The sequence below is a fragment of the Euphorbia lathyris genome, chromosome 3, assembly GCF_963576675.1.
Source record: "Euphorbia lathyris chromosome 3, ddEupLath1.1, whole genome shotgun sequence".
In the NCBI taxonomy this organism is placed as follows: Eukaryota; Viridiplantae; Streptophyta; class Magnoliopsida; order Malpighiales; family Euphorbiaceae; genus Euphorbia; species Euphorbia lathyris.
Window position 1 is genome coordinate 24,930,086 of NC_088912.1, and position 24,057 is coordinate 24,954,142.

At 37.1% G+C, this 24,057-nt stretch overlaps 1 protein-coding gene across 3 annotated transcripts; it reads right to left on the reverse strand.

Moving 5' to 3' along the window:
- Positions 1-9,979: 9,979 nt before the first annotated feature.
- LOC136223506 (uncharacterized) lies at positions 9,980-23,937 on the reverse strand. 3 transcript variants are annotated; one of them, XM_066011536.1, is made up of 14 exons: positions 23,481-23,937; positions 19,328-19,466; positions 18,715-18,934; positions 18,176-18,276; positions 17,272-17,393; positions 17,080-17,171; positions 16,317-16,422; positions 15,876-16,030; positions 14,945-15,063; positions 14,003-14,130; positions 12,813-12,910; positions 11,773-12,327; positions 10,623-10,694; positions 9,980-10,288 (listed from the first exon to the last, which is right to left on the reverse strand). In XM_066011536.1, exons 1-14 carry the CDS (start codon positions 23,766-23,768, stop codon positions 10,285-10,287), a joined length of 2,199 nt encoding a protein of 732 aa, XP_065867608.1. In that variant the 5' UTR covers positions 23,769-23,937; the 3' UTR covers positions 9,980-10,284. The 3 variants fall into 3 exon arrangements, with proteins under 3 accessions (XP_065867608.1, XP_065867609.1, XP_065867611.1); XM_066011537.1 differs by lacking the exon at positions 9,980-10,288 and having other exon boundaries at positions 10,315-10,694; positions 14,945-15,060; XM_066011539.1 differs by lacking the exons at positions 9,980-10,288; positions 19,328-19,466 and having other exon boundaries at positions 10,315-10,694; positions 23,481-23,615.
- Between the last annotated feature and the right edge of the window lie 120 nt (positions 23,938-24,057).

Consider the following 24,057-nt stretch of genomic DNA (forward strand, 5'->3'; position numbering starts at 1 on the left):
CTACTAAGAGATGGGACCTGTGGTGTAACACTGTTGCTTATCTATGAATAACATCATCCGTGTATTGTTCATTCTTGAGTGTTCTATATGTTATCCATGTGTGTGCATGATTGAGATGGTTGCCCTTATGTTGGTATCGTATGTATGCTATTATATTCACTATATGTGGTTCCTATCTAACCCCTGCGTGTGATCTTTGCAGCTAGAGTGATCTAGTTCCCTTGGCTGGCTTACTTCGGGGGAGACAAGTAAGCGCCGCACGGGCCCCGACGATAGGCCCCGTGACATTTGGTATCAGAGCTTGGTGTAACGATACTGGGAGGAACCATGACGGTTGCAAATGCTAAACGCATGGATGCCATAGAAAAGCGAATTGAGGATCTCGATCTTGACAATCTTTCTATAGCAGTAGTAGAAAACTGCAGGCAGATCGAGCGTATTGAAGAAGCCATCATAAGACTCCAAGATGAAAATGGAGTAGGCCAGGGGGCCAATACTGAAGAACTTTCTCTACGTATTGACAACCTTGAGGAGGCAATGTCGAAACTCCAATGCGGAGATGAAAATAAAAATCCGGCAGAGGCCGAGGCCTTGAGGGCTAATATACATACGGCAGAGGCCGAAGCCTTGAGGGCTAATCTACATCCGGCAGGGGCCGAGGCCTTGAGGGCTAATATACATACGGCAGAGGCCGAAGCCTTGAGGGCTAATTTACATCCGGCAGGGGCCGAGACCTTGAGGGCTAATATACATCCGGCAGAGACCGAGGCCTTGATGGCTAATATAAATCCGGCAGGGGCCGAGGCCTGGAGGGCTATCATAAATCCGGCAGGGGCCGAGGCCTTGAGGGCTAGTGAAAATCCGGCAAGAGCCGAGGCCATGGGGGCTAATGTTGAATTGTTTAAAGCCATTGTGGCTCACGCTGATATCTTTAGGGCTATGATAGCCCGAACAGAAATTTTTGAATTCGTGATGACGAATGCCAAAGCTATTCGAGAACTAATAGCGAAAAACAATCCCCATACCGATCAACCACCGAATAGTGGTGTGACTCGAGGAAAAGGGAGAAGCATAATTAATGAGAATGCTTATTTTGCAGGTGAAGAAGAGTTAAACGCGTTTAGAACGGCCATAGGCCATGTCGAAGCAGATCAGAGAAAGTTATTCGAGGCAGTGGAGAAAACTCGAGACCAAACCGGGGATGGATTTGATAACCTCAGACAGGAGTTGAATGACCTGCAGGGGAAGGTGGAATCTCTCTCCCTAAATGGGGGAAGTCGTCAAGCGGCCACGAAAATCAAAATTAGAGAACCGAAACCTTTTGTAGGAATTCGGGACTCCAAGGAAGTGGATAACTTCTTGTTCGATGTGGAAAGTTATTTGGCAGCTACAAAGACAAGCCTAAATTCAGAACGACTAGCAATTGTACCGATGTACTTGGAGGGGGATGCCAAACTGTGGTGGAGACACCAGACTGGTTCAGGGTTAGTAAACACGTGGGAAGACTTCAAACGGGAGTTAAAATCTCAATTCTCCCCCGTAAATGTACAGTTCTCAGCCAGAAATAGGCTAAGCGAACTCCGACAAACTGGTAACATCCGAGACTATGTTCGAAGTTGGCAAGTTCTTACCCTAGAAATTCCGGAAATGCAAAAGGAGGAAAAATTCTTTAGCTTCATGAAAGGATTGAACCCTTGGTTTCACAGTGAGGTGATGAGAAGGGGAGCCACAGATCATTCCTCAGCAATCGCGGCAGCTGAAATCATAGAGGATTTTAATAGTAACACGAAGAGGAAATTCCCTTCTGGAGGAGACTCAAACCCCAGGGCTAACAAATGGAGCCGACCATGGAATGGGGGAGGTGACCGATATTATTCCTCGTCCGGAGGCGAAAGGCGACCATGGAACGCCAACAACTATGAGCGTCGACCCTACCTAGGGAACTATTCAGAAAGAAGAAGCCTTCCACCAAGGATGGCAGGTCCCTACACACAAACCCAAGGAAGCCTGTCGTAAAGGAACCAGTCATACACACCGAGGCCGCTGTCATGCTTCATTTGCACAGGATCACACAAGGCCGCTGATTGCCCGAAGAGATCATCTCTGGCCTCACTACTCGCGACACGAGAAGAAGGGAGTGTCGTAAGGGAAAGGGAACGCGAACCTTCAGAACCCTCAGTAATGGGATCGCTTCGATTCATGGGAGCTCTGGCAAAACAAATAAAGGAGACAGGAGACGGGTCAGAGAAGGGACTCATGTATGTAGAGATGGTAATAAATGGCAAGAACACGAGAGCCTTGATTGACACTGGAGCAACTGATAACTTCATAACAGACACCGAAGCCTCCCGCTTAGGACTCCATGTGGTAAGGGGGACAGGAATGATGAAGGCCGTGAACTCAGCTGCTCAGTCGATTAGTGGAACGGCCCAACATGTACCTTGCAAATTGGGACCCTGGACGGGCACGATAGGATTCACAATAGCACGTATGGATGACTTCGATGTCGTGTTGGGGCTGGATTTTCTGAAACAGAGTTTCGCAGTACCCATGGCATCAGCAAGTTGCCTTCTGTTTATGAACCAGGACCCGTGCATCATACCGGTAACGATGAGCTCAATTCGAGAGAAGAAGTATATCTCAGCGATACAGTTCAAGAAAGGTATAAAGAGGGGGGAGCAGACGTATGTGATTGTCCCTAAAGGTGACGACTCAGAAGGTAGTGTCATCATCCCTCGAATACTGGAAGGAGTGATGAGGGAGTTCCAAGATGTCATGCCAGAGACGTTGCCACAAACATTACCTCCACAACGAGATGTTGATCATGCTATTACGAAGGCCCCAGCAAAAGCACCGTATCGAATGGCTCCCCCCGAATTAGCAGAGTTAAGGAAACAGTCAGATGAACTGTTGATGGCAGGTTTCATCCGGCCATCAAAGGCCCCATACGGCGCCCCTGTACTGTTCCAGAAGAAAGCAGATGGGAGTCTGCGGTTGTGTGTTGATTATCGAGCACTCAACAAAATTACTGTGCGCAACAAGTATCCAATTCCTATAATCTCGGACTTGTTCGATCAGCTCAGTGGAGCCAAATACTTCACTAAGCTCGACCTACGCTCCGGGTATTACCAAGTCAGTGTAAAGGATGAGGATGTACCAAAAACTGCTTGCGTAACTCGGTATGGGTCCTTCGAATATCTTGTTATGCCTTTTGGGCTGACAAACGCTCCGGCGACTTTTTGTACTTTAATGAACCAGGTATTCAGAGACTATCTTGACAAATTTGTGGTGGTCTACCTAGACGACATCGTCATATACAGTTCCACCCTCAAGGAACATCAGGAGCACTTGCGACTAGTTTTTCAGAAACTACGAGAGAATCAACTTTTCCTCAAGTTATCCAAATGTGCCTTTGGTCAGACGAGCATCAAATTCCTTGGCCACGTCATTGAGGAAGGGCGGATAAGCATGGACAAGGGCAAAGTACGGGCTATAGTTGACTGGAAAATCCCCAGGAATACAACAGAATTGAGATCCTTCTTGGGACTGGCTAACTATTATCGGAAGTTCATTAAAAGTTACTCGGAGACAGTCGTCGACCTTACTGATCTGTTGAAGAAAGACAACAAGTGGGAGTGGACGGACCAGTGTCAGAAATCCTTCGAAAACTTAAAACAAGCTGTCACTGCAGACCCTGTGCTAGCTATCCCGGATATGAGCAAGCCATTCGAAGTTCACACTGACGCATCAGATTTTGCCTTAGGAGGAGTCATAATGCAAGAGGGTCGTGCGGTAGCTTTTGAAAGCAGGAAGCTCAATAGTGCAGAACGACGATATTCCACACATGAGAAAGAGCTACTAGCAGTTGTGCATTGCCTGCGAGTATGGCGCCATTATTTACTGGGATCCAGGTTCATAGTGAAGACAGACAACACAGCGGTTAGTCATTTCCTGACTCAACAGGGATTGACATCTAAACAGGCACGATGGCAAAGCTTGTTAGTGGAATTTGACTTTGTGCTGGAGTATCACTTGGGGAAAATTAATCAAGTGGCAGATGCATTAAGTCGGAAGTCAGAATTAGCAGAGTTGACAAGAATAGCCTCTCTGTCCAGCAGTCATCTATCATCCCCAATACGACAACAAATCCGAGAAAACCTACAGAAAGATCCTCAGGCAACCGCTATCATCAACCTAGCAAAGCAAGGGAAAACTAGACAGTTCTGGATGAGCGAGGACCTGTTGATAACAATCAAGGAAAGAGTTTATGTACCAACCGCGGCTAATCTGAGGAAGACACTGATGAAGGAATATCACGACACACTATGGGCAGGCCATCCAGGGTGGCATCGCATGCTAGCTCTCCTCCAGCGACACTATTACTGTCCAAGGATGGAAGATGATGTGAGAGAATATACAAAAACTTGTCTAATGTGCCAGCAAGATAAGGCCGAAAGAAAGAAACCTGCAGGGTTGCTGCAGCCACTACCAGTACCAAGCCGACCATGGGAAAGTGTCTCCCTTGACTTCATCTCCAGCCTCCCTCGAGTGGGTGACTTCGACTCCATCTTGGTGGTAGTTGACAGGTTTTCCAAATATGGAACTTTCATTCCGATGCCAAAGTATTCAACTGCGGAAGTGACCGCACAAGCTTTCTTCAGGCATGTAGTCAAATATTGGGGAATCCCAAGGAGTATTGTTAGCGACAGAGATGGTCGGTTTGTGGGAACTTTTTGGGCTGAATTATTTCGACTCTTGGGGTCGAGCCTCGACATGTCCACTAGTTATAATCCTCAGACTGATGGTCAAACAGAGCGTTTTAACAGCATGCTGGAAGAGTACCTTCGGCACTTTGTCAATGCCAGTCAATGAAATTGGCCTTCCTTGTTGGATGTGGCGCAATTCTGCTTTAATAGCCAGAAAAGTTCTGCTACTAATAAATCACCTTTTGAAATTGTTACAGGTCAACAGCCGCTGGTGCCTCATTCAGTTGATATTCCATACACAGGCAAAAATCCAAAAGCATATCTATTCACCAAGGAGTGGAAACAGAACGAGGAGATCGCGAAGGCGCATTTGACGAAGGCATCAATGAGGATGAAGAAATGGGCGGATACAAGCCGAAGTCCACAAGAGTTCCAAGTGGGAGACATGGTTCTGCTCAACCTTCGACCTGAACAACTTCGCTGCCTACGGAACAGAGATAGAAGACTTGTCAGGAAGTACGAGGGACCCCTCCCGGTCCTAGCTAAAGTGGGACTCGTAGCCTACAAACTGGATCTCCCACAGTGGATGTCATTCCACCCAGTGTTCCACGTCAGCAACTTAAAAGAGTATCACCCAGACACAGTAGACGACCGGCGCAACAAATCAAAGCGACCTCCAATTACAAAGAAAGCACCTGCCAGTAAAGAAGTGGAAGAAATCCTTGCAGAACGCACAGCAACGGCATGTCACCGCCGCCCTCACACAGAGTACCTTGTCAAGTGGAAAGCTCAAGGAATAGAAGAAACAAGCTGGGAGAAAGCAACCGACCTCCAACCCTTCCAACAAAAGATTGAAGACTTCATCAAAACCCGTTCGACAGGGACGTCGAACCTCTGAGTGGGGGAGAGTGTAAGGGGGGGATTATCTTTGTAATCAGAATATGTAATAATGGGGAGAGACTTACTCTATTGTGTTGTGGGGAGCTTTGTAATAGCCATTAGCGATAGGACCCGAGTTGGTATAAGAAACACTATAGGGGGGAGTGACCTGTCATACTGGACAGTCACTCGGTTGTTGGTAGTCTACCATCTCTAGTAGTTGCCCCCCTGCTACTACGAGATGGGACCCGTGGTGTAACAATGTTGCTTATCTATGAATAACATCATCCGTGTATTGTTCATTCTTGAGTGTTCTATATGTTATCCATGTGTGTGCATGATTGAGATGGTTGCCCTTATGTTGGTATTGTATGTATGCTATTATATTCACTATATGTGGTTCCTATCTAACCCCTGCGTGTGATCTTTACAGCTAGAGTGATCTAGTTCCCTTGGCTGGCTTACTTCGGAGGAGACAAGTAAGCGCCGCACGGGCCCCGACGATAGGCCCCGTGACATACAGCTCATATCAGAATTGTTCGCAGGGTGCAAGAAGTGTACAGGAATATACTTCGGAGTTCTTACGACTCTCGGCTAGGGCAAACTTGTCGAAAACCGAGAGTCAAGAGACTTCAAGGTATCTTGAAGGTCTACGATACAACATCCAAGATAGGATTGGAACACAGATGGTTATTCGGTTTCAAGATGCTAGGAACCTTGCTTTGAAAGCCGAGTCACAATTGAACGTGAGATCGTGTGATGGGTATCGGAGGTTAGAAAGTAACGGTACGTATGGAGTAAGAGAGGCTTCCAAAGAGATTGACAAAGGCAAAAGAGTTGATAGTTCAAGTTTAACTTGAGAAGATTGCACTGTTTGTTGATTTAAGATTAAAACATTCACATCAGATGAACACTCCTTATAAAGCATAGTCTATTAACGGGTACATTCTAATATTCGGCTCATTACCGAATATAATTCTAACATCAACAAAGTGGTTTTTTTAACTCCATTTGACTTGTCTTGATATAAATTCACAAGCTTAATAATAATAATAATAATAATAATAATAATAATAATAATAAATATCTAGAGAGTACGTATTGTACTTGAGGGTTATGTTGGCTTTTCACACTACAAAATCCACAATGGATGATTGAAGGAAGGCCACTTTTGTGTTCAAATGCTTTGCTATTGCTATTTAATGTTCAGTTGTTAGGTTGAGTGTACGGTTTTCTAAATTTTGGAATACTAATAGTAGATGTGGTAACTTTCCATATGATAACACGTTTTACAGAAATAACTCAATTAATACGAAATGAAAAATTACTTTTTTTAATATTTATATCATATTAAATATATAGATAATTTTAACACAATAACTCGAATTACTGCTCTTAATTAACCCAATAATTTGTTGATCAAAAATTTATCTCATAGTATTAAGACAAGTTTGATAACTAATTTCACTAGTTAAAATTAATATATCAAATGTTTGTTAATTTTTAGCTTATTTGATCACACTAAGTGTGTGATCTTCTGTTTCGGTGATAATATTTTATTGTATTTTCGGAAATGATTGTCTAACATTGAATAAATTGAGATTGTTTCGTGGTAGTTCACAATATTCCTTCCGCTTAATTATCAACAACAAGGTTAAAAGTAATTGTCATTTTATTAATTTTGTAATTTTGATTTATCAATAAAATTATTAATGCTGTTTATGTTTGTTTCTTTTGATTGCTATTATATCAAACAAAATAACTATGGATCACATGTTAATGAAAATCTAACGCTTTTTACAAATTCAAAACAGTAAAAAAAAACAGATGTAATCCAAACTTCATTTTTAGAATCCTTTCAGAAAAATGAATCTGAATTTATCCTATTGAAATCACTTAAATTTAACAATCTATATTGAACTAGTCGCTTTTGAGCAAAATGGCAAGCAGTGATTAAATTGATAACTGAACCGAAATCTTAATTTAGTTCGGTTATTTTTGTACTCTGGTTTGGTTTGGTTTCAACTTATTTTTTTATCGGTTCAATTATTCCATAAAAAAATATCTATTTAACCGAAACCGAATCGAACTTTATATAAATAAAAATAAATTGTATTCTTTGGTAGACATTTTATTTTTGTATTCATTAAACTAAAATAGAACTCAAATATTACCAATCTAAACAAATTACCCATTCATTACTTGATCATTGTGATGCTCTAATCCTAATCCTAACCCTCTCGAATAAATTTTCTTTATAAGAATATGTCATTTTAAATATATAAATTAAAAATCTACAAATTTTGGTTACTAAGTTAATGACAGGACTGAACCAAAAAAATTTAATTTGGTAATATTCGGTTCCGTTCTCATAATAGCATAAATTTCGATTCGGTTAGTAACTGAACCAAACCAAACTGATACTCAACCCTACTCATAATATATAAAAAAATTATTTACTTAGCAAAAATTATAGATTATTTCTTTAAAAAAATAATAATTAGAGGTGTCTGTTTATTTTATTTTGTTCTTATATTTGCCTTTTCATTTTCTCCTTATATTTTATTTTCTACTGTTTGGCTTTTATACATGAAATTATAATTTTTTCAAGGGTTAAAGTGCAAAAATATTCCTAACCTTTTGGATCAGTAGCAATTTTACCCCTAACATCTAAAATGGTGCATTTTTACCCCTAATATTAGAAGCCAAGATCAATTTTACCCCTAACGTTGATAAATTTGTCAATTTGAGAAATAATTTATCAAATTGTTTTCTCAGTCATGAATCTTGTCATCTACATTTCACACGTGCGTCATTTTATCAGTAGCAAATCGCAAACATATGTTGGGATGTGGGAAAAAAATATAAAAATATACTGTCTTTTTGTACGAACTAGATAAAAAAATTCAAAAATTTTGCCGAATTTATAAATATTAATCTCCAATTCTATTATTAAATTATAAAAAACATAAAATCATTTTTTTAGAGCGAATTGTTATGCAATTTGTGCAGAATAAAGAACAAAAATATCTGTGTTTTATAATAGTGTCTCAAATTGACCCAATTTATCAACGTTGGGAATAAAATTGCTCTTGGCTTCCAATGTTAGGGGTAAAATTGCACTATTTTAGACGTTATGGGTAAAATTGCTCCTGACCCAAAACGTTAGGAGTATTTTTACACCTTAACCCCTTTTTCAATAACAAAAAAATTTACTTTTTAAAAAAACAGTTTTTTTTTACCGTAACACTAAACAGCAGCTAAAACAAACGTAATGTTTACTGAACGTATTGTTGAAGTAATGAAATGAAAATGAAGAGTTTTGTGAATGGAGGGTAAAAAATGAAGGACAAGAAGTTTAAGGGTGTGAAAAATGGTCGGAAGGAGCAAGATGGTGAGGTCAGTGTCAAAGGTACAATAGTGGAATGTAACAAAATGAGCAAGCATAAACCCATCTCAAAATCATTGAAACACTTATCTATGGTCGGTTTGAAATTCACTATAAATGTCCATCTCTATTAGACATTATTACAACTTTCTTTCTTTTTGCTCTTGATTACCTTAGTTAGGTATATATGCTTCTCTTCTCTTCTCTGTCTACACTTAATAAGACCAACCTTAATTTAATTCTATGCTTCCTGCTTCTAATTCATACACACTTAACATAACAATATTATGATATAATATGATTTACAGAAACAACGCCATTAGCAATAACATATTTAACATGATTGTCATTTTTTGTGCTTTTATTTCATATATAATCACGCTAATGTAACATGATTATGATATATTAACCCAAATTGTTACCGTCTGTTGAAGGTCCAATTTTGAAATTAGGAGTAAAGTTCGATTTTGCCTTTAAAGTTTTGAGAAACCCTAACCCAAACTTTCCCGGTTTCAAGGGATGAAAGCGAAAAATATATTGGTAAGTACCGAAAGATTATGATTCATCGATAATTTTCATGAGTATTTACTTTCCAGAACGAAAAAAAGACGGTGTTTCTACTATTGAGTGAAAACTGCGTCATTTTTTATTATAAGGCACTAAATTTGAAGATGGAAAATCGTTAACTTACATCATTTGAAGGGGTAAATTGCACCGATTGTTACTAAAGTTTGATGTCAGTTTCAAAAATGTCATTAAACTTCATTTTGTTTCAATAAATTCATTTCAACCAATTCGAACAGGATCCAAACATGATTGATTTGCTATTATTGGACTTATTACTTAATTGTTACGTGTTACATTGAACCATTCAAATATCAATTATTTCTAAAATATTTATTTTGTTACTAACACATTACAAACAACGCCAAAATATCAGTGTTTAAGTTTTCATAAATACAAATTAATTACAAAAAAAAACTAATGTTTACTATTTTATTAAAATAGTTACAAACAACCTGCCAAAATGCATCTGCTTCAATTTATCGACAAACTTGTTTGAAAAATCTGATGTGGCAGTCCACTGTCAAATCAGTCGGTTCAAATTTTCTGCTAGAGATAAAATTGATCTTGCTTTGCAACATCGGGAATAAAATTGTACCATAACTTATCTCAAAATTATATATAAATTAATACCTAGATTTATCAATTGAAGGACCGCTGAGTTCTATAGCTAGCAGCATTACATAGCACGGATAATGTTCCATTTCGAAGGCTAGATCTAGAATGGTACCATGTCAAGGAAATATTTTACCTAAAAAAATTCAAGCGTAAAGGTAAGGCTCAAGAATAGTTTTTATTATTATCTCTGACAAAGTATACAATGGAAATTATTATTCGAAAAAATTTCCAATAGTATATGGCTACAACAACAACAGCTCGAACTCGAAGAGTTAAACTACGGAGCAAAATCTGCAATACAATATTAGTGAAGGAACAGTGATGGATGATCTGAGTTAGATTATTATGTCAGAATTATCTAACTAGATTGCAGATTTCAATCTCCATTTCAAAATGACAGAGAGCAAATCAAATGTTGCACAGACAGAAGTTAAAAGAGAATGCAGCTTAGAATGAATGAAACTCACACAATATGGGCTTCATCAGGAACTCTTCTGCTGTTATGACTTTCCAATATCTTTACCATGGCATTCTGACCTCTGAAAAACATTAAGATTTTATCACAACAATGATTTGTCTAGCTAAATTACACTCATGGCTTCTCAACTTCGACCTTACTTTCTCTTTAACCCCTGAACTACAAAACCGGACATAAAAGTCTCTACAAAACCAGACTTAAAAGTCTCTCGACTTTACCTTTTACTAACATAAAAGTCTCTTAACATTTGAACACTCCAGTAGCAGTTGATCCTCCACCATAGAGATGTTGGAAATGGTATTTTAAGCAACTTTAATTCTTGAACTATTTTATTTTGAGGCCGTTAGGTGTAGTTTGGTTAAGAGAGAAAAAATGATTGTTTTTAGTGATTAAAACCCCGAAAATAGTCATTTTGGTCGACAAACATGGTTCTATGGGAAATGTGATTCTAAACAATTAGAATTTTTGGGCTCTTTCATTTTGAGGTCGTCTAGGGTCATTTACTTTAATAAGGGATTTTTATATTAGTAAAAGACAAGTTTAAGATTTTTATATCCGATTTTGAACTGTAGGCGCCATAAAGAAAGTAAGGCCAAAGTTGAGAGGCCATGGACGCAATTTACCTTGATTTCTCTCTTACAAAACCTAAAGAAAATAATGGGAATTACACTTATGGCCCTTCAACTTTGTTCTTACTTTCTTTATGGCTCCACAACTTCAAAACTGGACAGAGAAAAAAAACCTTTGCGATTTACTAACATAAAATCCTCATACATTGTTGACCAAGTCAAAATGATCAATGACGACCTCAAAACTAAATTACCATTTTCGGAGTCTTCTCTCTCTAAACAGTCATTTTCTTTCTCTTACCAAACAACATCTAGATGACCTTAAAACCAAAAAGTTCATATATTAAAGTTGCTTAGAATATCATTTCCATCAATTCGGAAATGAAGAGTTACCTCCTATTGGAGTACTCATCTTGGTCAACGGTAAAAAGGGTCATCATGTTAGTAAAGTGCAAAGTTTATAGGCTTTAATATTCTGTTGAAGTTCAGAAGCCATAAAGAAATTAACGTCAAAATTGAGTGACCATGAGTGTGATTTACTCAAAATAAGACAAAATATATCATTTATACCTCCAAGGAAGATGATCAATGAACATCTTTGGTGACACAAGAATATCTTTGAAGTCTTCTCTGTTTACTAAATAAGCATTATAACCCTGAATGTCATGGTTTATCCAGCTTCTCCACAGTGGCACACTCAAGTTTCTTCGTTCTGGTACCATATGAACCACAAGGCCGGGAAGAAACACGTCAGGCGGATCCTGAGCTGACATATTTATAGTACTTGGTAAAGCTTCCAAAAATTGAGATACTGGATTATGATCATCCAATGGATATACAATTCCTGCCTCTTTACGGAAAAGAATTTCAGAATCGGAATCACCAAACGGACCACTACATATTTCATAATGTAGATCTTCCTCAGAGGAGCCAGGAGAATGCAAATCTGATGGATCTTTCACGTCAATTTGACACTTATTAATATAGAGAAATTGACGAGCTAGTCTGAAAATCAAGGCTGTATCAGTTTTTGAATCTTCTGAGAGTGCCATAATTGCAGATGCCCGGAGCCTAAGAATGGATCCAACTGAAAGGCGTGCAGAAAATTCGCTGTCGTGTATGATGCTGCAGGAAGATAAAGAAGTTGCAATGTGAAGGATAAGAGATAAACGGATAAATTGCACCGATTGTCACTGAAATTTGGGGTCTGTTTTATAAAAGTTATTGAACTTCATTTTCTTTCAATAAAGTCATTGAACTTGGACAATTTAGATAGAAAAGTTCACCGGAACAATGACATGGCAACCACATTAGAAAAGAATTACTTTTATATGTCATGGCATCCACGTGGCAGCCAAAAAATACAAAATTACAATTTTTGGCTGCTGACAAGATGTCATGTGGCTGCCATGTCATACTTAAGAGTCATAAATTTCTAACATGGCTGTCACACCACTATTCCAGCGAGTTTTCCTGTCTGAATTGGTTGGAATGACTTTATTGAAATAAATGAATTTTAATAACTTTTATAAAAAAAGATCTCAAACTTCACGGATAAACTGAAGAAATTGTCTAAAAATTTCAGCACCATGAATGCCATTAAAATTTACCTCGTGATAAACTCTGAACATGCTTCTGCTACGACTGAGTCCACACATGGAAGGGGCCCAAATGCATAAACATGTAAGTTTGGGTAAAGAGAATGAAGCTGTGTAAAATAGAAAAAGTATATATATGCTTAGTGATCAAAACAACCATTTTTATGGGGGTGGAGGGGAGGATTGAATAGTGCACATACTAGATTGAGAAGCATCGTTGATAGTTATAATTAGGGATAAAGTTCCAAATTTTCCCTATTGTTGTTGGGGAAGTGTAAATTTACCGCTAACTTTTGAATGAGCTGGTATGAACGTTTCTTGATTGCTACACCAGACCTTCAAAACATTAATTATGTCTAAAATGTATTGTGTTACTAACACAGTTACAAACAACCTACCAAAATGAAAACTACTAAGTCTTCCACGTATAAGTTAATCACAAAAAAACTGTAAAAGTGCCTAAAATCTTTACAAACAATCTGTCAAAATGACAGTCAAATAAGGGGTCAAATAATAGTCAAACCAGTCCATTCAAATTTCGGTCATGTAGGAGTAAAATTAAACTTGCTTGGAAACATTACCATTTCATATGTTACGGGTAAATCTGCACGTCCCCAAAAATGATACCGGAAAATTTCGGATCTTATCCCTTATAATTATAAGTCATCAAGACTCCAATATTCCACCATATTATTTATATAAAGGAAAGCATAACGTATTTAACCTGTAGTTACAGCCTATCAAAAAAACATTCAACCCAAAAGCTTAAATTGATAGGTAATGTTTAAAAAACAGTTTTTAATTTTCACTGACACATCCTGCACACAAAAGCTTCTTGGGCTTAAAGAGTGTACAACCACAGGCCTACTCTACTTTGTGCTGAAATTTAATCAACCACAGGACTCGAACACTCAACCTCTTCATCTAGGGGCTCTGATACCATGTTAAACATTGGACTCAAAAGCTTAAACTGATAGGTAAAATTCAAAGAATATTTTTTATTATCTCCGACACATTTCAAGCAATGTAGCAATGCTGCATGTTATGTTGCATGGAAACCGACACCAGGAAATGTTAATTCTAAAATATGGGGAAATGCAAATGGAAATAAAATGAAGCTGAAATGAAAACGAACAAAAAACACGGAAACATTACTGAAGTGGAATTTCCGTGCAACATAGGCTGAAAGTAATAATACATACCCTCAATCCTAGCAATGAAGCAATAGCACCTCCTAGAGAATGGCCAATTATGCACAAGCGATAGCCATCACATTCGCATCCAGCTCCCATCAACGAGGAAAGGAAGCTGCTTGAATCAGTTGAGCCATCTGCATAACATTACAAAGTTTAGCAAATTTAAGTAAATATGAACATGGTTTTGACAAACAGTTTTCATGTGAGTGCACAATTCGATTGTCAAATGATCATTGTGATCCCATTTGACACATACAGAAAACTTAAATCAAACAACTTGAAAGGATAATATGGTAATATGGGCCTGTGTTTGCACGCTTCAAGCCCAGTATGTATTTGCGTGTGTGGGGGGGTGTCAGATATTAATATGAAGTGGACATTTAACTATCAGCTCTAGCTTTTGGTTCAAATGGTTCCATGACAGAGAACAATGAAAAACTAAATAGGCTTAAAGTATTATTTGGCCCTGACCTATTAAAAATGTTTGCGATTGCCCTCTAACCTATTATTTTATGACATCCTGATGTATAATAATTAATCACATTTAGTCCTGACATATCACCTTTAGTCCCTGATGTATAGCAATCAATCTCATTTGGTCCAATTAGATGGAAATTAACGTGCATGTAAGGAGGCCCGTTAAATCGCGCGTGAGATGATTGCTAATCGGGTAGAGTAGAACTGATGCTCTCCAAGGTTGTAGAAGCAGAGAAACAAGTGGTTATCGGATGTAAAATATTATATGAAAACTGAAGCAACTAAGTAGATTGGTGAAATATAATCGCCACAATCAAACGCAAACATTTAACGGGTCTCCTTATATACGCGTTAATTTCCATCTAAATTTGACCAAATGTGATTGAGTTTTATAAGTCAGGGTCAAAATCACAAAATAATAGGATAAAGTGGGAGAAAAAGAGAAGAAGTGGAAAGGAGCAGAGAAGACACCTGAATTTCCTTCAATTTGCCTATAAAGATCTCGTGCAGCTTCAACCACACCCATGTGCCCATAGTGTGGAAAAGACATTTCCACTCTTTTCTTCACATTAGGATCAATATTGCTGCTACTGCAAACAAGAATAAGAAAACACTTAGTCCACCATCAATTTGTTCTGAAGGGCATACTAAAAAATGTCACACTAATCAACAATTCTCAACTTAAAAGAGACGTTTATTCGAGAAAAGTAATTGTGGTCTTGGACTTAGCTGACCTTCAGGAGATGCCACCCTAAGAAGCTAAAGTGCTGCTAAGTTTACTGAAAGATCTTTAATTACTCAAATACCAGAACTCTACTGCACATATAAATGATACTACTCTTTGAGAGAAGGCTTAATGTATTATCTATTCCCTGACCTACTAAAAATGTTTGCGTTTTCCTCCTGACCTATTATTTTGTGACATTGAACCCTGACATTTGGTCCCAGATGTGTACCAATCAGCCACATTTGGTCAAATTTAGACGGGAATTAGCACGTATACAAGGAGACGATTTAAATCGCGCGAACTGATGTTCTCCAATGTTGTAGAGTGGAGAAACAAGTGATTTTCGGGTGTGAAATACTATATGAAAGTTGAGGCAACTAAGAAGATTGGTGAAATGAAATATTACAACAGTTGTGTTGCTGTTAGCAAACATCTAGCGGGTCTTCTTATATACACGCTAATTTCCGTCTAAATTAGACAGAATGTGATTGATCCTTATACACGTCAAGGGTCAATGTCACAAAATAATAGGTCAGGGAAAACACAAACATTTTTTACAAGAGAGGAAACAATGTCACAAAATAATAGGTCAGGGGGCCAATGCAAACATTTTTTTATAGATCAGAGGACTAAATAAATAGTGTTTTAAGCCAGAGAAAGAAAAAGATAACATACTTTATTAACCCATCCAAATCTTCCTCTGAGAGGGGACATTCCCTGCCTAGGCCGTCAGTTATGAGGTCTTCAGGGGTCTCAGTTCCCCGAACAGCAATCACTACAGATTTTATATGGTGTAGAACCACAATGAAGTATGCAGCTTCACATTTTTCCTGGAACAGAAAGAGGAACGATATGCTATGAATAGGTCAATTACAATAATCAAACATCCAAAAGAAAAGGGTAAATAATATTTATCAATTGAGCGTTGATTTTCCAAATCTATAAACATTTTCTTACTTTCATCAAGCATATACTTTTCTTGAATTTTCCTATAACTCCTGCATATATTTCTCTCAGTAAATATAGCAAGTGCATATATTATTGCAAAATCAAAATGGTATACATATTTCAAGATGGTCAATTCCAATATATGAAAGACTGTTAAGATGAGATTACCTGACAGACACGACCTCGTCGAAGAGCTTCTGGTGGCAAATCAACACATTTCAAGAAGGCTGCAGCATGACCTCGCCACCAGTTATCTCCTGTAAGTCTGGGCCTCCTGAAAATATAATAGACAATTTCTTTTACAAGAAATGAGCCACAGAGATTTTCCATAAATAGCAAGTAGTAAGAACAGATGAATGCAGAAGGTAATATGTGATATGTAACTGTATTATGAGTGTACTATCCTCAGCCTAAAAACTGAAGCCACTACACACCGTTCTATGCACAAGAATGCAAAATTTATTCTGGAATGGAGTGTTTCATCAAGTCTGTTGTAGAATACAGAACATTCTCACTGCAAAGTATAAACTGAGCATATGATATTTCTATTTGACCTGACACATACCCTTCAAGTAGCTGTTCAAAATAAACCTTTTTTTTTCTTGATGTACATACTCAAAGAATGGTAAGGACAAGAGAGAGATGCAGATCCAATAACTGAACTACAAATAATAGTATGTATGAAACACTCTCGTTGACCAAAATCCCAGGGTGATCTTGGCATCAGATGATTTCGTAACCTATATGGCACGCAAATGTCTAACAGCAGTCTGAAAAACATCATATGCTTCTCCCTCTCTATCATATGAATATCTTGATAAATGGAAAAAAAATAAATAAATCATTAATTCAGTATCATGGATTTAAATAGCAAAAGAACCATATCATATTTTACATATTCATTAAGCAAGATATGTGATGGATATATAACCTGCTACGAGCCCATGGAGTCAAAATCCCTTGTCTGTGAATCCATGAACATGGGAAAAAGACACTATGTCTCCCAAAATCAAGTAATGGACCCTGAAATATGTCATAGCTACTATAAAAAATTCAGTGGTAAAATTCCCCAGAAGAATAAAGGAAAACACTAACTAAGATTAGAAAAGGTATATCATAGTACTGTATAAGCTGCTTCAGCAAATTTATGAAAATCAAGGGCATCCTGAATTAATTCCTTGGGTGCCTCAACCGCTCCTTCATAAGAATTAGGGAACGAGCTATGCCTCTGCAACAAAGCAAGACCTGGAAAAAATAATGTAATTGAGCTACAAACAGAGGCCAGTGATAAAGAAATAGCCCATTAAATGAAGAATTCAGACAACAAAAAAACGACCATTGTAAAATGTGCTTTATTCACTTTGGATCAAATAATAACAGTCAAGAATTCTTCCTGAAGACACTAGGCTTACAGAACATGACAACTAATTGAGAAATTAAACACACATAAAGCTTATAAAGAGAACTATAAACCACATAGTGACTCCTGGCTACTTGTCCTGGAGATTAAAAAAAAAAAAAAAAGGGCGGCCCGGTCGCATTACGCGTCCCCGCTGAGCGAGGGTCCGGGGAGGGGTCCCACCACAAGGGTGTATTGGGGGCAAGCCTTCCCTTGCCAATTTAATTGGCAAGAGGCCGCTCCTAAGACTCGAACCCGTGACCTCTGGTCACACGACAACAACGTTTTACCGTTTAAATTGTCCTGGAGATTATACAATTTAAAAACATAAATTAAATAGTAATAATATAGAAAATAAATAAATAAATAGGTTAACTTATCTACACGACTTTACTTCCATTTCTCCTTATAAGCAACCCCAAACTAACTTGGCGTTAACATATATCTGGAGTGGTTTTATAAGCAGCTTGAAATCTTAACATAATGTGAAAAATTATTGGCCCTAAAAAGACAAACATTAAAAGGGCCAGTAAGAATAATTATTTTCTTTCACTAATAGCCATTTTATAGTCCAGTTACGGACAACTAACCATAATAAACCAAAGTTGCAAAGGTAATTCATACAAACCTGCTAGGAGTTCCAAATGTCCAGTTCCTGATGCACGATAAGCTACAAGATCACCCAATAATTGTGCTACTGAGCAAACTTCATCTTCCTCGGACGCATGCCTACAAATTAAAGAAAGTTCACAATTAGAATGTGCATACATAGGCTTAATACATCATGCGCCCCTTTACTTGTCCAAAATATCCTATTGGACCCCTGAACATTGGAGATGTCCCATTAGCCCCTTGAACTTGCTTAAAATGTCTCATTAGACTCCTAAGTCCATGTGGCAAAACAAAGAGAGATTTGAACATGTTAAAACATGTACCACTTTAAGCCAGTTCAATGGGCTAATAGATCATTGTAACCACTTCAAGGGCCAATAGGCCACTTTAAACAAGTTTAGGGAGCCCATAGGTCATTGTAAGCAAGTTTTCAGGAGGCTAATGAGGCATCTACAAAGTTTAAGAGGCCAATCGGAATCTAGAGAAAAAGTACAGGGGAAAGCTGATGTATTAAGCCTGTAAATCTAACATATAACCACAAGCATCAATACCTACAAATATTCTATACGCCCCAAACAGCATAAAACCTCGCGAATTCCATGATCAAAAACCTCATTATAATGAGCTTTCCACACATCATCTTGGGTTGAGTAAAAAGACCTCCATCTGAGGACTTCAGATCCCGCAAAACATTGTATCAAAGGAACAGAACAAGCCATGACAACAAAAATGACTAGAAGGATCTGCTTCCAGTAATGACCATTTGAAGCCATCCCTACAATAGAAATATTTTAGAAAGAGCTGTTACGATTTCTTAAAAGTTTAGAAAAGAAGAATCTACACCATTGAATAAGAGAAATTTATTCTTAACATGATCAGTTATATAGGATCGGAACGAACATTCTCTTTTAACAAATTCCTACATGTCTAAATAAAAATACCAAGAGGTTGTCTTTCCTTCTGTATTAATCCCAAGTGATAATATATATTGTTACTATTATTATTAGAAAATAAAAAATTACTATTCACCTAGACGAAAAAGGTAGTTCTACTCATTCAAGTGAAAAACCAGGGATAAAGAAGATCATGCAAAACCACACATATTGACCATTAACCAAAAATAATGAATTTTACACTAAAATAGCCACAATTGAAAGCCAATTTTTACCTAAGAGACAATGACTTGATTTTCCATCGTGAGTAATAAAATCAGCCACACTGGAAAAAAGGTAGATGGCACCAATAATTTGCAGCAAAGTAATTACTATCGAAAATCGGCTCCACCCAAGCCATGTTTTATACCTCATCTAGCAAGAAAAATCATGAAATTTAATTGAAAGCCTCCACACAATATTAAGGAGTGAGTGAATATTTATGCAAGCAAGTTTTCTGCACAAGTTTCAGAACAGTCCAACAATAATTCTACTGGAAGAAAGCTTGATAGATATATGCAAGCAAGTTTTCTGCACAAGTTTCACTATACTACAAGTCTACAATACAACAATAATGTTACTAGAAGGAAGCTTGATAGATATGTCTCAAAATAGCATCGGTCCGATATAGAACTACCAGCTTAAGCTGATAGTTAAAGGCCCAATTCATATTAATATATGACACACCCCTGCACACGAATGCCCATGCGGCTTGAAGAGGCTCTAATACCATATCATGGAACCAATCAAACCCTTGATCACTTGGTCAAAGAGGCTCTAATACCATATCATGGAACCAATTGAACTAAAAGCTTAAGCTTATAGTTAAAGGTCCAATTCATATTAATATCTGACACTGGTAATTAAAGACTCATTCAAATTTCCAATAACAAATCTTAGATGTGTGTGTGTGTGTGTGTAACCAGTAACTAAAATCTTAACATTTGATAATCATGTTACTTGGGAGAAAAGAAAACTACTCCATTTGATATATTGCAAGATAAAGGGTTTGTATGCAAGAATGAGGATAGAAAGTGGACAAATATACCAATCCTACACTTTCTCTTTTTGTTGCTCCTTAAAGTTCTTCTGTTACTGCTACTATGTTTATTTATGTTCATACTATAACAATCCCTCTCAAGCTAGAGCATAGATAGCAATCATGCCCAGCTTGCAACAGATATAGGTAACTCAGCAAAGCTTTAGTAAAGACATCAACTAGTTGTTAGGTGAGATGAAACCAGATGAAGTGACCATAGATTCACTAGATATACAGAAACAGGAGAAGAAGAAGTAAACGGAGGCTGAGACGTGATGAGACAAAACACAACTCCAGAAAAGGTGGAATTAGAGCTGCCGATCTCTAGGGCGGACCCGAAAATGGCTGTTCTTTAGGGTATACCCGGAAGAAAGAAAAGGAAAAAAAGAACATTTTTAATCTGAGAAACTCAACTCAAACATCCAAAACACAAACTCAAACCCAGAAGCTCAACTAGGCTCTGACACCATGTTATTTGGGGAGAAATTACTTCATTTCGTATATCGAAAGATAAACAGTTTATATAAAAGAATGAGCCTATAATTTCTCCTTGATTGCTCCCTAGAATTCTTCTATTATAGCTAGCTATTTTCACATATGTTCATATTATAACAAACAAAAGCCAAATTGTGGAAAAATATAATATAAAATAATCTTAACTTTATATATATATAGTTAGCACCTATATATCTAATATTATATATGCCATCAAATATAATCTATATAGTTTATTTATAGAATTTAGAAAATTGATTTTAATTTTTTTTAACATTTTTGTATACTTATAAAAGTTAATACGGGAAAAGTCGGTCAAAGTTTGTTTGATATTAATTTCGTCACTATTTTATGTGTCGTAGATATGAAGAAAAAAAATGATTTGCATATCAAATATATTTTTTTAAAGAATATAAAAGCTCTTACCAGTAACTGTATAATCTAAGCACAACTCTAGACATTATGCTATCAGGCATTCTTTAACAAATAATGATGGCTAACTATTGATAGCTAGCATGTAGGACAGACAAATGGCAGCTGGCTACTAACCCTTGGCCATTGACCATTTCCATTATACCAAGATAGACACATAAACATAAATCATATTTCTTTACATAGGCATTATTCAACATCGGATCTGACAAAACTTTCAACTTCTTATGGCTATAGCCACTACATTGCTCCAAAGCAGCATGGCCCCTGTGTTTATGAATTTACCTTCCATACCCCCATTTCCATGTATTTTCCACTATTGCACCTAGTACAAGTATTTGATGATATTTCTCTCTCTCCCTCATGATAGAGAAGTAATTTCATTAAGTAAAAAGTAGTTACAAATTGGAAGATAAGGTATTCTTCACCAAAAGGAGTACGTAAAATAAACGTAACAAACAAAGAAAGGAAACAAATCAAACTATCATCCTCTACTACTGTTGAATTACACTCAAAGACAATAGCTTCAAAGCACTCAATGCATATGCCATATAAGTATGCTATTGCTTTTCCAGTTTTTGTAGACGTGAATCCAAAATGACATGACAAAGATGGTAACTCTAGAGGTTTTATGATTAGATCAAGAAATATCCTACTCTAGGTATACAAGAATGGAGTTCAAAACAAAATGATAAATTAAAAAAGTAACGCTAAAATCATATTGGTCATCAATAAGACACATCTATACAACAACAACAACAACAAAAACATATCCAATAATAGTTACAGCACTTAACTTTTATCTCTGAAATCTTCATTTTTCTTTTGATCAACATTCAGAATTGCTACAAGCATTGAGCAATCAAAGACCTTAAACCTCTTAAAAGGTCTCCAAACATCCCCAAATCTCCATATAAAAATAATAAAGTCAATTATGATGGGACCGGAAATGATGAAGAGAAGAAAGAAATAAGATGCCATCCACAGCCTCTATATCATGAGACGATATGGGTTCACTCATCTAGAATAAGTCAATTAGTGATCAATTAATAAAAAAGTAAACCACATAAAATTCCAAATAAAATAGAAACCCTATCCTCCTTAAAGTATAATATTCCAAAAGCTCATTCATAACTCTAGATGTTCCAAGCTCTCCTTACACTGCACTGCTGATTCCGAAGCGAAAAAGTTAAGAAACAAGAGGGGATTCACATAAGGAAATAATAGCCGCTTATCATCCACTTTTCACATCATCTTTCTTCATTATTCGATTTGGTTTTATGTCAGTAGGGGGAAAAGGAAATAATACTTCACTACTTCTCATCTACAACATGTAACTAATGTTAATCCCACTGAGGATCATTCAAAACAAAAAAAAAAAAAAAAAAACCAACTTCACTCCAGTTTGCAGAGGTGCAAATAGCATGCCAGGAGTTAAGAATTTATGTTGCACGGAAACGGACCGGGAAACGTTATTTCTGAAAAAAAAAACATAGCTAGGAAACGGAAACGAAACTGAAACATAAACGAAAACGGACACAAAACATGAAACACGGAACTGCTACTGAAGAGGAGTTTCCGTGCAACATAGGTTAAGAGAGGAAAACTTATGGAAAAGATTGTACAATTGCCTTCGTTTGCAGAAAGCTTATGCATAAGAAAATGAAAATGAAAATGAGAGAGAAAACACTTCTCCTGTGACCACTAACACTACCTGGGAAGATTCGGATGATAGCAAAGCAAAAAATGGATTGAACTACTAATTTTTCTTTAAAACAGTATTCCACATGATATAAAAGGTTGTTATTCTAGTTATACTAAACAATCAACCCCTACCGTAAATGGAACTTCAACCTTTCAAATGGATTTTCTGTAAAGAGAAGAAAGCACATTCTAAACACAAGTATCGGAGCATAAAATGATCTTCAAGATAAAATCTGAATATCTGCAATCTGGTCTAGAAGAAGGTGGAATGAAGGAGATAATGTAACAGTGTAAAATCTCATTCGTTCCTATCATTTGGATGTCTGTAAATTCAGTTCTAGCACCTATTTGACAACTGAAAATTAATTTGATAACATTCTAGAACAGTTTGTCACACAGACAAAAAAACTGAGAATGAATAGCTCCAACATACCACTAAATGTCCTTTCCTTAGTTCAAAATTCAATGCAGAAATATACTTAACAGAAACTCCACAAACCACCAATAGAGCATCAGAAAAACCACAATGTGATTTTTCTCAACAATAGAAAATCATAAGCATCCTCCATTCAAATCAAACATAGTCAATTTAATATGTAATTGCATATATTACAATGAGCTAAAGCAAGGATTCAAAATCCTAAAATTTCATTCTATTAGACAATGGAGCAAAACCCAAATAAACAATAAAAGGAGGCGAGAAGAGAAAATCGGCATACCCTTCTTTCAAGGCGAATAACGGAATCCATGACAGAATCTTGAGAGAGGGAATCCTGAATGGTTTTGGCAATGGCTGCTTGAGCAATAGCTGATAACACCATGACAAAGATTCGAAAACCAGCTGCTAATGAAACAGCCATAAGAGGAATTTTTAATTTCTGATGATGACAACTGGGACTTACAATTACCATTAAGAAACAGCCAAGAATGAACATGATAAAATTGAAGGAACCCAGAATCACAGAGACAATTCTCAAACTCTTGAGCTTCGATACCCATATTGCCATTGCCGCCTCTAATTTATAATCAGCGAGGAGGGCAAGACAATATGGGTTTCAAATCAAATCGGTGATTTTGTGATTTCGAGTGTAGAAGAATGCTTGGCTTTTTTGTTTTCGTTTCTGATGGAAGAATGCTTGGCTTTTTATGCCTTCGACATTCACGCCATTGGATGCTTTTGGCAGTTGGATTTCTGGTACAGTTAATATTTCCCGTAGTTTTTGTTTGCATTTTTGTTTTGTTTTTTAATTATTATTTTGACTTCTTTTTCAAAAAAGGTAATTATTATATATCCCG

Coding starts and splice junctions, on each gene's coding strand:
- LOC136223506 (XM_066011536.1), bottom strand. CDS start 23,768: ATGGCAATATGGGTATCGAAGCTCAAGAGTTTGAGAATTGTCTCTGTG. Junction 12,911..14,002: donor CTTCATTGCTAGGATTGAGG/GTATGTATTATT, acceptor TATTTTACACAG/CTTCATTCTCTTTACCCAAA. Junction 10,695..11,772: donor ATTGATCATCTTCCTTGGAG/GTATAAATGATA, acceptor AATGTTTTTCAG/AGGTCAGAATGCCATGGTAA.